At 39.7% G+C, this 14,974-nt stretch overlaps 1 protein-coding gene across 1 annotated transcript in view; it reads right to left on the minus strand.

Moving 5' to 3' along the window:
* Window positions 1–3,751: 3,751 nt before the first annotated feature.
* Window positions 3,752–14,974, minus strand: part of LOC126204249 (uncharacterized) — a 116,264-nt gene continuing 105,041 nt past the window's right edge. Inside the window, exon 12 of the mRNA XM_049938676.1 lies at window positions 3,752–7,464. Coding sequence (XP_049794633.1) covers window positions 4,405–7,464 — 3,060 coding nt within the window. The 3' untranslated portion in view covers window positions 3,752–4,404. The remainder of the gene's footprint in view (window positions 7,465–14,974) is intronic.

A 14,974-nucleotide genomic window follows, 5' to 3' on the forward strand; every position in this document is an offset into this window, starting at 1 on the left:
CCCAGTCATCACGAGGCAGAGAAAATACCTGACCCCGCCGGAAATCGAACCCGGGACCCCATGCGCCGGAAGCGAGAATGCTACCGCAAGACCATGAGCTGCGGACAATAACTAGATAAGTTTTACACATCTATTATGTAACTGACATATTTGTGTGTAGGTTCTGTAAGTTAAAGAGTTCATAATGGGCAAGTGGTAAGCATTCGAGCTTCTAAGGCGAACGTGTATGAGGCAACGGTTTGAATCCTATTCAAATCTTCATTTTTGTAGTACAAGTGTAAATTCTGTGATATTTCAAAAATATGTACCTACACTATTTGTACTTGCTACATTAGTAACATCTCACCACTATGCACATTAATTGCCAAATTGGGCCTACCTCTGTGTCTGCAGCTCAAAGCATCGTGGTGCAAAGTAGTTCCGGTACCTTACCAGATTGCATGTATAAGGGATTTTGCAAATCGTGACAGGCATGCATTTTCAGGAAAACTCTATGCATTTCTTAATTTACTCGTCAATAGTTATAAATACATTCGCTCTAGTATTTAAATTTGATTAAAAATAATAAGTAGACAAATAATATGAAATTCGCTAAAACTTCATACAGACATGTGTGGTGTTTCTAATTGTATTACCTCTCAAAAGTCATATAAATTAAATAACATGACCAGTGATAAAAAATATAGATTAAAAATTAAGTTTGTTGCAGTGCTGAAAGTCATGCTAAGCCCCATATTCAACAAAGATGGAAATAAGAATGTTCTCAGTTGCCCTACCCATGTGGTAGGGGTTGCAGAACTTCAAAGAACATTGTATGCATTAATATGACCACAGAGGAGGAAGGGGTAGGGGAGCTGAGTAATGTGGTCACTGAGAGCCTATTCGTCTAGTACCTTTCGTGGGGCGGGTAGAGGGGAGATATTGTCAACTGATGATACGGTTTACAAAATTTACCATTCCTTCTTTAGCTCTCTCTCCGCTAAGGTCATCCTTATTCTAGAAAATGTAGCCACTTAGCTCAGGGGTGTCACAGAATTTCAAATGTGACTCTCAAAGACACATTGGTCTACCCTGAGCTAATAGACATAGCTCCTCCACACGCATCCTGAAACCATTCGGTTTCCACTTTCCTCCCGTCATCCTCCATGCTAGGGAGGTCACAGCAAGGGGGGGGGGGGGGGGGATGGGTGAGGCAGGGGTTCCCGTTTCCTACCATTGACAGCAGGGTCACATCAGACAGGATCAAGGTCAAAAGTACCAAACTGAGACTCAAACCCAAGACCTTTGCCTTTCACATGAAATTGCTCTGCCAACTGAGCTACCTGAGCATGCATGACCCACGATCCATCATCACCGCTCCACTTCATCCCCTACCTTCCAAACTTCATGGGAGTTCTGCAAACCTTGCAAGAACAGCACTCCTGGAAGAAAGGATATTGCAGGAACACGACCGAGCCACAGCCTGGGGGATTGTTTCCAGAATGCATGTTTACCCTGGAGCAGTGTGTGGGCTGATATGAAACTTCCTTGCTGATTAAAAATATGTACCGGTCTGGTTCATACTCGGGTAGCTCAGTCGGTGGAGCTCTCAGGTCTATCACACAGTTTCAATCAGCCAGGAAGTTTCGTATCAGCATGCACTCCGCTTTAGAATAAAAATTAATGAGGAACAAAGTTGCATAGTCTGATGGCTTCAGACCTGTTCATTTCAGCCTTTCTTTCTTTTTTGTCACCAACCTAGATTTTGAGGACAGTGGCACAGCCATTTTAACAGAAACAAGTTGCTATTGTTCTTCTTCCATATGCCATGAGGGTCTGTTATTCTTTCTGACATAAGGTTCTGTAACCCTCTTTATTTCAGTGCAGGAAGGATTGGTGACTGGACGAGTGATACAGGCTTGCAACCGCGTTTACAGGTGCAGGCTGATGTGCTCTGCTCAGCTGTCAAAGTCTGCATGCCAATACTGGTCTTCTGTACATATTGCTTCAATGATGAGGCAAACATCTTTACTGAATTGGGTGACTGTGTGACCTTACATGCCTTCTTTGCAACAGGGTATGAGATGAGTTGGGTGATTTAATCTCCTGGCATTTCTTCTCTTCTGCAAAGACAAGATGTTCCCTGCTCGGAATTGGACGGACTTGGGACAACTGTCATGCATGGGTGGGGCAGTACAATGAATACCTAATTTGTGGGTAGTGTAACCACACATGGTCTGACCATTACAACCCATGGTGATGTGACTGAGGCATTGACAGTAAAAGCAGTGCATTGGATCAGGTACACAGGTCCTAACTAAGTCGGAGAATCCCTGCCACAATATATTCAGGCAACTTTGGCATACTGAATGTCAGGATAAATGATTGTGATTTCTGGAGATATCCAACACCCCTTTCTGAGAAATTCTGAACTTCACTTTCCCATTCCTGTTGAAGTTCTTTGATATCAATATCCATAGTGTCCCAGCATGTCACAACTTCTTTAGTACAATTTAGCTAACAGTTGAAGGGATATTCACCAAAAAGTTTGGCATGTAACAACTTGTTTACTTGGAAAGCTTTCAGTGCCCCAATCACAAGTACACCACTGTGCCGCCTCTTGGCAGATTTAAGTTGCCCTGTAAGTCCGGTAGAGCTTTATGGATGTAGAAACACAACTTCTGCATGTTTAATAACAGTGAACATACTATTTATCACCAGATGTGGACTGTTACTATATTACTGCTTTCTCTTACATTCAAGGTGCCTCAGGTGGACTAGCCACATGTGGTTGCTTTGGAACTATACTGCCCAATGGCTTACCCGAACCACTGGGACCAGAAGAAAGGAATTTAGATTTCACAGAAGTCCCATGAGCAGGGAGGTAAACACACACCTACACAGAGCCCCACTTGCCAGGGTAAGTATTACACAACTGAGGTGCAATAGGTTACCCAGAATTGTGTGTAAATGAATTTTGCATCTCATCAGTGCATGGCTGAGGATTTTTTTAATAGAAGTTTTCTTCCATTCTTATGATCCAGGGGATCAAGCAAGAGTTCCCTTCCCTATGACACACACAGTGTTCCACCACCACAACAGACGGGGGTTGCTGAACCATGTCCATAGCTTACAGTTACAGAGGACTGACAGTGCATACCAGTCCTCAACTCAGGAAACCCAAGTTCACTAAGCCTGTACCCAACAAACAAATGCTGAGCCCCCTCAAGTGCTCACAGTTTAAAACAACACAGGTAGCACATGTGGCTTTATCAAAAATATCTTGTATACGATGAACATTATTCCTCAAATTAAAGCTGAGAATTACCAGTTAGTTTAGAACCAAAAATACGTCAATTTGGAATGGATACTTAAAAAATAGTTACTTCTACAGTTACACAAATCGGACATGACAACATTTACTGTATATATGCTGACGTGTTGACATCAACATTGTGATATTTGTTAGTTGTGATTAACACAATTACATCATACTCGGCCAATTCCCAAATACCTTTGATTTTCACATTGCTACTGATCAATTAGTTTACAGTGTCTCTGATAAGGATGCTTAAAAGTCTCCACATTAATTCACTGAAGTTAATACATTTTATTTTGACATGGGTTTGGTCCAGCAAAGGTAAGTTTACAAAAGTTCACAAAATTTTACATCGATCTTTCTGATACTAAATAAATACTAAACTAAATAAACATAAAATGATACATTTATATAGTTTTATGAATTCTCAGACTCACATAACAATACTGTCTCAATAGTGGTTATTATTTTCAGATTATAACTCATCAAACGACGGTTTTCAACAAGGTCTTATAAGTCCACAAAAAATAACTTTTTCCCACAAAAATATTCAAACTTCGAGAAATATTACAGTATACTACACAATTCTGTTGTATAAGCACTTTTCTGGAAAAGCAAAACGCGCACGCGCGCGCGCGCACACACGCACACGCACACACACACACACACAAATGTATCACACAAGAGTCTTTTAGTCTCACTACAAAACATTGGTGGAATGTTTAAGTATTGTGCACTTCAGAACCACTCATTTAAAAATAAGAGATGAGATTCTCAGGACAATCGGAGTCAATTTTATCTGTGCATAGTTATTACTGTTAAAAAAAAAAACAATAACACTATACTTCCTCCCATTTTCTCTGCAAAGTAACACTTTGTACATGGACCTAAGTTTGGTTATTTTTAATTTCCATCTCCTCAAATGATAGAATTTGTCCCTATACAGTCTTAAGAGTTTAGTTAACTCATCAGTATTTATTTCTATTTTCTTCTTCGCTCCTAGTTTATACACTATAGCAATGAGAAAATATATTTCACAGTGGGCCACTGTAATACGACTTTGTATTCTGACAATTGGTCACAACTTTCACTGACTGAGGTTTTTCCTACAAATCCATTTCATCTGTTTCATCTGTTGGAAATTCATGTAAAGATTCTACATCAGCCATTTCACTAGGCCTCAATGCCATCTTATACTCACAAACCTTCTTGCCAGCAATTAACATGCTATCATCATTGTGGACTTTTGCAAGATGATTCGCTATTTTAGTACGTGTTGTAAATCCCTTATTGCATTGTTCACATTTAAATGGATACTGTTTTGTGTGCAGAATCAAGTGCTTGTTGAGCGTGCTGCTGACACTGAAAGCCATGTTACAGTACTTACATTTGTATGGGCGTTCACCAGTATGGACCCGTCTCTTGTGCACTGCCAAAATAGAAGTATGTTTAAATTTTTTGTCACAGAAATTACACTGATAAGGCAAAGGATTATCATGCCAGAGACGGTGCATTCTATAAGTACTATTAGAGGAGAAGGTTCGGCCACATAGTTCACATGTGTACCGCACTTCTTTTGTGTGAGTTGCTTTATGTTCTGCTAATACAACTTCAGAATGAAGACCTTTACCACATATTTCACAATACACTGCATACTTTCCTGTATGAACAGACATGTGGTACTTCAACCCTGATGCTGTCCTGAATACTTTAGGACATTCCTTGCACATAAAAACTTGTTTAAAGCGCCCATGTCGTCTTTCATGTTCAATAAGTTTTGAACGATCAGTTATTTCCTTGCGACAGATCCGGCAGTATGGTTCCCTATGATATATATCTTTGTGTCTATTCAACCGTAATTCTGTGAGGAAAACAGTTTCACATATATTACATTTGTAAACTACTCGCTCTGGGTGCAATGATTCATGTATCCTGCAGCTTCTCAAGCTCAGAAATTCTTTGTTGCAAAATGTGCAGTTGTGTTTCTTAGGATGTTTCTCTTCCCTGTGCTGGTATAATTTAGATTTCTCTGTGAAAACTTCTTGACAAAAATTACATGACACAGATACTGGAGGTTTTTCATGATTTGTAAGATGTCTCTTAAGATTGTGATGTGTCCTCAGGGTTTTAAAACATATGTGGCACTTGAAAAAATCATTATCTCTGAAGGTGTCACACAGATCATCGTGAATCAATTCTTTGTGGTTTTTAAGCCGACCCTCGGTGACAAACATTTGATTACAAATGTCACATTTATAAGTTGCCCTTTCAGGATGAGTCAGTTCATGATCTCTACACAATTTCATATTTGAAAATTCTTTATCACAAAATGCACATTTTACATATTGTTGATGCTGGACTTTTAAATGTTGTTTCAAATGTACCCTGTCAACAAGTTGTTCATTGCAAAGTTCACAGATAATTGATCCTACTGTACACTTCTCATGCTTTAACAAATGTCGTTTCAAATTACTTTGCGTTGTTAAAATCCTATTACATATGTGGCACTCAAAAAGTTTTTCACATGCTGGCAAGTGACTAACATTTTCTTGAAAAAGCAGTGATGCTCGAGTTTTAACATCACAAGATCTCAAAATAGTTCTTTCATTATTAATACTACTATTTTCTGAAGCTGCACTCTGATTTCCACTGCTACTGGTGTCTGAAACCAACTGTGATGCTTTGTTTGCATTTTCTTCATGGCCTGTTCTAATGGCAGTTTCTTCAGTAGTAGTTGACTCTATAAAATCTATTTCTGCATCTCCAGAGCAAAGGGCATTTAAATTTTCAATCTTCGAAATATTACTCTCGGCAATTTCTCTTTGAATACTATAATTTTTTTCATTATTATGTGTAGATGTATCCTGGATTTCTTCAAAAGCAATTTCTTCACATGTTGACCCATCAACAACCATTTCATCTCCAAGAACAATGTGCGGCATATCGTCATCTAAGCCAATTTCTAGGCCACCAGCCCATTCATTCTGAGGATTATGAAGCATCATTTGATTATCTTCAATACTTTTCAGGACATTCTCAGAGCCCGGTGACCCACATGTGCCCTTCTCAGGCCTCTTAAATGTCTTTTGTGGCAAATAAAGCATTTGATCTGAAGAATCTAAACCCTCTGTGCGTGTAGACTGCTCTCCATTTATAACTACAGAGTGAGGTGGACTTCTGACACTGCTTTCAGTACATTTGGGTAACTCTTTTTGAATTAAATTCTCCAGTGTTTTTGTGCATATGTTGGCAATTGAGTTACTTGCCACAACATATCCCTTATTTAAAATAATTTTCCCAGTCTCTTTTGCTAAAGGCTTAAGGCCTGATTTCTCAGGCTTTGTGTTATCATGAACAATAATATCTTCAGAAAAAATGCTCTGGTTAATTACTTTTTTATTTTCTTCAAATGTGTCAGTTTTATTTTTTTCCTCTGAAACCTGTTTATTTTCTTGAGTAGTCACTGAGTTACTATTTTTTCTCAACATTCTGTACACAGGAGACTTCATAAATGGAAGTTGTGGCATGTGTTCTCTAGTGGAGGACTGTATGCATTGATCTTCTGCAAATTCCTGTTCACTGTCAGAGCTTAAAGTTATGGATATGACATTCTTCATTTTTCCATCTGAATTTTCTACTGAGATTGTATTGTCATTTTTTCCTGGAGGACATTTATGCTTTAAAGCTCCTTCCTTAAATAATAAACTATGTGCTTCATCATGCTGATCTGGTAATTTAGTGTCATTATTTCCATTCCTCAAAGAGTGTGACATAAAGCATTTTTGTCTTTTACTATGATGGTCTTCCACATTTAATGCACACCCCATGTTGTCTGTAGTGGAGACACAAACATCTGCATCTATAGTGCGCTCTAGTTGCTTCTCGTGGGCTTCATTGTTCTTGCAATGTTCTGATGTTGAATGGTAATTTTCAAAATGACACCTTTCTTGTGCAGCCACATTACGTGTTTTCAGTTTTTCCTTTTTAAATATATTTGTCTCTTTCCGATTTAAACCACTCACAGTGTCACTGTTTGACACCTTTGCTGTTTTATTCCGAGGCACTAGCTCTGTTTTATCACAGTGGCTCTTCTGAGACAAAGGCAGATCCAGTTTTTGTGGTCTATATGACAGTTGTGATCCTTCTGTATCTGAAGCACTGAGTACCTGAAACAAATGGAAGAAAAATTCTACCTCAGAAAAATGATATATACTGTAATGTAACAGGATACAAACAAACTAGTGGGTACCTAAAAAAAAGTGGAGTAACATTGTCGTTGGCTGAGCTTGTGTAGTACACATTTTTGCCACTAGGCATGTATAGTGCAACTCATTGCCAGTTCAGCGCCGCCTGTGTTGTCGAACTGGCTTGTTCTCTTCATCCGCAGTGATTGTTTCTGCTGGCGCCATTTTGTTCTTGTTTCATTTTTCATGATGGCAAGTTTAAGTGAACAATGTGCAGCTGTGAAATTTTCTTTTCTACTCGGTAAAAATGCTGCTGAAACTGTTTCAATGTTCAAAGCAGCTTATGCTATGGGAAAAACTCAAGTGTATGAGTGATGGCAACATGTCAATTGATGACAGATCTCTTTTTGGACATCCATCACCTGCCCGAATCAACGAAAATATTGAAAAAAATGCAAGGGCTTGTGCTCACAGACCGTTGACATGCAACTGATCAACTGTCAGAGATTAATGGGTTACCTTGGAGATTGTTTCAGCTAATTTTAATGGAAGATTTGGGAACAAAGAGGGTTGGTGCCAAGTTTGTTAATCGGGTTCTGACTGACAATCAAAAGGAACATTGAGTTGAAACATGTCATGCTTTGAAATAACAGCTTGAAACCAAGCCCAATTTTCTGTCAAAGGTCATTACTGGTGATGAGTGATGGTGAGATGAGTGATGGTGCTACGGTTACAACCCAGCAGCAAAGCAACAGTCAAGCCAATGGAAGGCGTCGTTTCCCCACCCAAAAAATGTCATCAAGTCAAATCAAACATAAAAAAATGGTGATTTGCTTTTCTGATGCCAAGGACATATTTCATCCAGAGTTTGTTCCCAGAGGTCAGACAGTCACTCAAATCTTTCATCTGGAAGTTTTAAGAAGACAGCACAATGAAGTTCATAAAAAAAGACCAGATTTGTCACAGACAGAAGACTGATTCTTCCACCATGACACACCTGTACACAGTCGTCTCTGTTCAACAGTTTTTGGCTAAAAATGACAAGGTTCTGCTGCACCACGCACCTTACTTGCCTGACCTGGCTCCGTGTGACTTTTCGTTATTTCCACACATAAAAGGACACCAATTTGACAACACTGAAGAACTCAAGAAAAAAATAAGGGGGAAACTGTCAGCCATTTCTAAAGATGACTACAAAAAATATTTCAAACAGCGGAATCACCAGTGGGATGAAAGTATTAGTTGTAATAGAGAGTATTTTGAAGGGGATAAGGTTGTTTTGTGAACAATTTGAAAATACAGAGCTTTTAAAAAATGCTTTTTTATTGTATCCCTTCGTATTCTTTGCAGATAAGTACACTTGATTTATATTGCAGAATAGAAATGTAGAATGTAGAAGAATGTGGAGGGAAAAAGGAAGATTAGGGTTTAGAGGAGGGGGGGATGGGGAGGGAGAGAGAGAGAGAGAGAGAGAGAGAGAGAGAGAGAGAGAGAGAGAGAGAGAGAGAGAGAGAGAGCAAGAAAAAAATAAATCAGGCTCTGCTGTGGACACCTTCTTCTTCTTCTTCTTCTTCTTCTTCTTCAAGTAGGTGAGCTCGTTCTGAAACTAACTCATGAGCTGATGCTGTACGCGTATTTTTTTAAAATTCCATCAGATTGTTGAAACACAAATTTTAACTGTATCGTAAAAGCAACTGATCTGAAAACTAGGAACACCAGAACCAACTTGAGAGGCTGTATATCAGGTACAACTAGACTGGTGTTCATTCTTTATCATTTGGCAAATGGCAATGATGATGATGATGATGATGATGGTGGTGATGGTGATGGGTTTGTGGGGCGCTCAACTGCGCGGTCATCAGCGCCCATACAAAGTCCCAATTTTGACACAGTCCAATTAGCCACTGTCACGAATGATGATGATGGTGTTGGTGATGAAATGATGAGGACAACACAAATACCCAGTCCCCAGGCAGATCAAATCCCCAACCCGGCCGGGAATCGAACCTGGGACCCCGTGATCCAGAGGCAGCAACACCTAGCCACTAGACCACGAACTGCAGACATGGCAAATGGAGATTTACACATAAGTTTGCTGTACCTCTTTAGAGTGCACTTCTCTCATTGATATGCCTCTTGGAACAAGAATTTTGTAACACTTTAGAAGGACTCTAGAAATTCATAAAGGTAAATTTGAAATATCAATCAAATGTTTATGTCAATATCTTATTATGGTTTACCAATGTTACAAATTTCATAAATACAATACATCGACGACTTGAGTTATGGGACATGAAAAGTAATGTATACATACACTGTAATAATGCCGAGAACAGTTGACATGGGCTTTCCAAGATCATAGGAACATGAAGCTTACAAAACGTTTAGAAATCTTAGTACTTACACAGAATACAATTGTGACTCACTGCTGCAGATCATCTAACAATTACAAGGAAACAGTGAAAAAAGTCATTTATCAGACAGTGGCTTTTCTATGTCCCATAGCTCTGCTAATAGATACATCACATTAAGGAAATTCATGGATTGTTTGCCTTTTCATTTCAGTAGGCAAACAAACAAATCAAATGCCATTACATAAGCAGGCAAACTTTCAAACTGAAGCAACGTCATACTGTTTCCGTGCTCAAATTAAGTGACTTGGTACTGCAGCACTGACAGTGTCAGAAAGACGAAGCAAAGGTAAGAGTGAGAGAAGCATTTACACATGAAATCTGATGCAGGTATGACCTAGCCATTTGAAACATTCTCCACTCAGGCAGATAACACCAGCCACACATTGGCATCTACCTGCAACAGCTTGCTCCATCAGCACTATTGCTAGGCCATATAGTGATACTGTCACGTATTCCAGGCACAATGGGGCAGTCCACTTGCTTAGCTGAGTGTTAATGGATTTGCCTACCATGCAGCAGGCCCAGGTTCGATTCCCGGCCAGTTGGAGATTTTCTCCACTCATGGACTGGGTGTTACATCACCACCACCACCACCACCACACCAGTCACCCAATGTGGCGTCGCTTGAAATAAGACTTGCAACTCAGCGGACAAACTTCCCCACCTGCGGCCTCTCGGCCATCAATGCCACACAATCATTTCATTTTTTTACAATGGGGCAATACTGATGGCAACACTATTGCAGGCATGTCATAAAATATGACCAGATAGATGTTCATTCTTTGGTGTTTCATTATTGGTGATTTCTACAGAAGAATGTTGGAAATGTAATACTATTTATCGGCATGAAGACCTGAAAAGCCAGCATGCATGTAGAAACTGAATCATGAAATGCTGGTTTCAAGCGATTGACAATTATAAACAAAATTTAATATTTTAATGAGTTTTATTTGCATTGATGTTGCCTGCTGTAACTAGCAACAGGTTAACAGATCACCTTAAAGACACACGGAGCTAAGGTAAATATACATTATTACACGAGGAACTCATTAATGTCAGTAACTATATGTCTGTTGTGATCAGTAATGATGAGTAAATAGCTCACAAAGCTTAACTCACCTCAGCTATTTGCAGAGGCTGCTGATATTTGTTGAGGCTTGCACACTGACTAGCCTCATTGTTTTGTGTTACGGCGTATGCCTATCACTTGAAGCATGTTTTGAGAGAGAACTGATGTTACTGAGTCTCGTAGCAGCTGACTAATATGAATACAATGAGGTGACATTACATTATAACCACTCCTCTAAGACTGATGGCAATGCAGGCTGCATGACACCTGCCAGAGATAGAGAGAGATTATTCAACAACATATGCAGGAAAAGGTGAATGTTTTTAACTTTAATGATTCAGGTCAAGGTCATATTGTGCCTGACTCGTGTATGAGAATACACACCAAAGATGCAGTGAGGCTTGGTATTCACCTGGTGCTATACTTGATGAAACCATTAGTAAATGAAAACACCCTAGACACCTATGCATTACACAAGAAAGTGGATGAGGAAGTCTTAGCTCCACTGGAATACAGAATAGATTGGCCCTGTGACGGTACAGCTAAACAGCCTAGTTCACGAGGGTACATGTGTTTCAACACGCACTCTTTACCCATAAGGTGACATTTAACCTATTCGTGAGCATTGTTAGTCAGTATTGGATGCTTACTGACTTGGGCTAACAGAAAGAGGCTTAGAAGATCTGGAGAGTAACTGCATACCTCACCACATATTTGTTTAGTCAGTGCAAAAGTTTCACAGAGATACTCAATGAACTCCAAAGGGTGACACTAGGAAAAAAAGTTCCAAGAGTCAACATTTCATTATGAGTCAGGAACAGATTACTGCCAGCAAGTTCTAACTCATGTATTCATTACTACAGTAAAATTTGTGGAATTAATGGGGACTGGAGCAAAATGATACTGATTAATCTACTCCCGACATTGCAGCGTGGCTTGTGAAGTACAGAAGCGATGCAGTTGTAGATTCTTCCCAAATAGTTGTTAAGAGGGTTCTGCAGAAGACAGCTTTTACATTTGCCTTTTTCAAGCAATTACATGATCAGAGATTATTCCACTGGGTAGAAAGGTATCACAACTGAATGATGGAACACTGGAACTAAGTTCTCTCTTTACATGATTCACGATTCCAGTTGCATCATGTCAAATCCCATATTCCACAACACATGCCCCATATGTGCTCTAAGCAATATACACAGGTTGGTTCTGGCAGTTGGATGTGCTAGGTTAAGTATATGGCATAAGCACAAATTACAAAAGGAGTGTAGTCATAGTTTATTGTTGATTGCACTGCAATTAATTGTGTGTGCTTGCTTCTCTTTGTTGAAGTATACCTTAATTTGTTGCACCTTCCTAAAGGTTCTCTTTCTTATGTGACATATGGAACACAAAGAATGAAAGAATTAATGAAAAATAGTAAGGATATTAAAAAGCATTATAAACAGACATGGAGGTTCCAAATTAAAGTAAGGCTTGAGATTTAACAGCTGATTTAATAAGCTCTCACCTTTCATCTCATCTATCAGAGCCAGTATATACTGAAGAGCTTAACATTACTGAATTAATACCAGGAGAGCCAGAAAATAAATAGAAATTAAAGTGCAATCAGGTGTAAGGAATTGAACTCTGCAATAAAGAGAAAATACACCAATATCATCTCACAATCTAGTTGGAATCCAGGCAGCAAGTGCACATAAGACCATAGCTTTGAAAACCTGCAGATACTGATTATGACGATGACAATGATGATGATGATGACAGTCACAAAAATACTGCATGCAAATAGAATTGTCAAGTTGGCTATAAACATATCGTCATTCACCTGGATGTCCATTAAAGCTGTATTTAGTATCAATGTTAATGGTGAGAAGCACATATCTTATGTATTTCCATTACATATGGCATTTTTCAGCATAAGAACTGTCCACACAAGAAGTATGAACAGAATAATAACAATTTACTTGTATTGCACTTCATGTCCTCACTTATCTATCAAGTCGGTAGTGTGAGTCAGTGCTATGTAAATCAATAATGACTTCACAGTATCTACATTTATTAGAGTATGTGTTTATCTGGTGTCACGTATCTTCATCAGGTACCAAGGACTTTTAAACTCAATTTTTAGAAAGAGATCATTATGGTTCCACAGAGACTTTTTAGGAAAAAATGGTGAAACAGAAAAAAAATCACATATTCACTCATATTGTTCAAGTGCTAAGAGCACTATCTCGATTTCCACCTGTAACAATGTATTGCAAATTCTTCAAACGGCATTGACCTGCCAGCCTCGTGACATAAGCAGTTTCATTATCTTCTACACTGCTTCCTAAACTTCAAGGCGTTTGAAATGATTTGGAATAAATATTAATCTAGAATATTTGAGCCATTCCACACCAAGTGGTGTAACTTCAGAAAAAGTTTCTACATGAACATCACGGATATTGTGATCGGAGGCTTTCCCAGCATATGTGTTGTTTTCAGGGCTATCCAGCCAGATGCGATTGTTGAAGTCCCACAATATTTCGGCAAATACCCTTTCCGCCATCATCAGGTGGTTCTCAGGGAATTGTCTATCTGTTCATTGTCGGTGTTATTTATGTCTGTCAGTTGGGCTACGATTTCCTGCGCCGACAGTCCGATTGCAGCCCCCAACATTCTGTTTGCGAGTGACAATGCTTCGATTGTGGACGCCAACAATCCGTTTGCGGGTGCCAACCCAGGTCTGCATTGTCCCCGGCGATACGCCAGGTGGTGGAAGATGCAGAATCCCATGGAGTGTCCCCGGCAGCCATCGTGAAAGGATCTTGTGTCTGCTTGAGGCGTGACTCCTTCATGGAGCTAAGTAATGGTTTCCATGCTTTGCTGGGTTGAAAACCTGTGTCTCAGCTTATGAGATTGCCCGTTATGCAAATTTCAATGGCTTCCCTGAAGATGCTGTCCCAGTAATAACTGGTAGGGGCCAGAATCTTGGTCTCTTCATATTTTGCGTTGTGTCCAGTTTCCAAGCAGTGTTCTGCCAGTGCCGATTTGTTGGGCTGGCTTAGGCGAGTGTGGCATTTGTGTTCTTTGCAGCAGTCTTCGACTGTTTGGATTGTTTGACCAATGTAGGATTTGCTGCAATCACATGGAATATTATATATGCCAAATTTCTTGAGGCCAAATCCATCTTCCACAGTCCCCAGTAAGGCACATATCTTGGACGGTGGTCGGAAGACCATGTCAATTTTGTGTTGTTTTAGCAGTCTCTCAGTTTTTGACATCACATTGCCTGCATACAGTAGAAAGGCAAGGCCTGGTTCCTCATCTTTAGACTGTTCTTCATCTGGATTTTTGCTGTGTTTCCGTTGTCTTAGCGCTGTCTGGATCTGTCGATTGCCTTACCCATTCTTGTGGAACACATTTTCTAGGTGTTTGAGTTCTTTGTGCAGATTCTGTTCATCTGATATTGAGTATGCCCTGTGAACCAGTGTGTTGAGCATCCCATTGAGTTGTGCAGAATGGTGGCAACTAGAGGCATGTAAATATAAGTCCATATGTGTAGGTTTGTGGCACACGCTAAGACCATTTCATTTCTGCTCTACAAGTACATCAAGAAAGGGTAATTTCCCTTCCTTCTCGATATCCATGGTGAGCAGTGTGTTGCTGTGGATGGAATTTAGATGTTCTAAAACCACCTGTAGATGATCAGGCCCATTGGTCCAGATGACACACGTGTCGTCCACGTATTGGAAAAAACACAAAGGTTTCCGATCAGCCACTTGTAGTGCCTCCTCTTCAAAACTCTCCATAAGTAAGTTAGCTACCACTGGTGAGAGAGGGCTCCCCATAGCTACACCGTCGGTCTGCTTGTAGTACTGGCCGTTGAAAACGAAGTAGGAGAATGTAAGTATGTGCCTGAGGAGTTGTGTCAACTCGTACCAAATTTCTCACTGATAAGGTGGATTGAATCTTCTAGTGGGACCCATGTGAAAAATGACACGACATGAAAGCTAACCATGAAGTCTGTTTG

This window comes from Schistocerca nitens, chromosome 1, assembly GCF_023898315.1.
Source record: "Schistocerca nitens isolate TAMUIC-IGC-003100 chromosome 1, iqSchNite1.1, whole genome shotgun sequence".
Lineage (NCBI taxonomy): Eukaryota > Metazoa > Arthropoda > Insecta > Orthoptera > Acrididae > Schistocerca > Schistocerca nitens.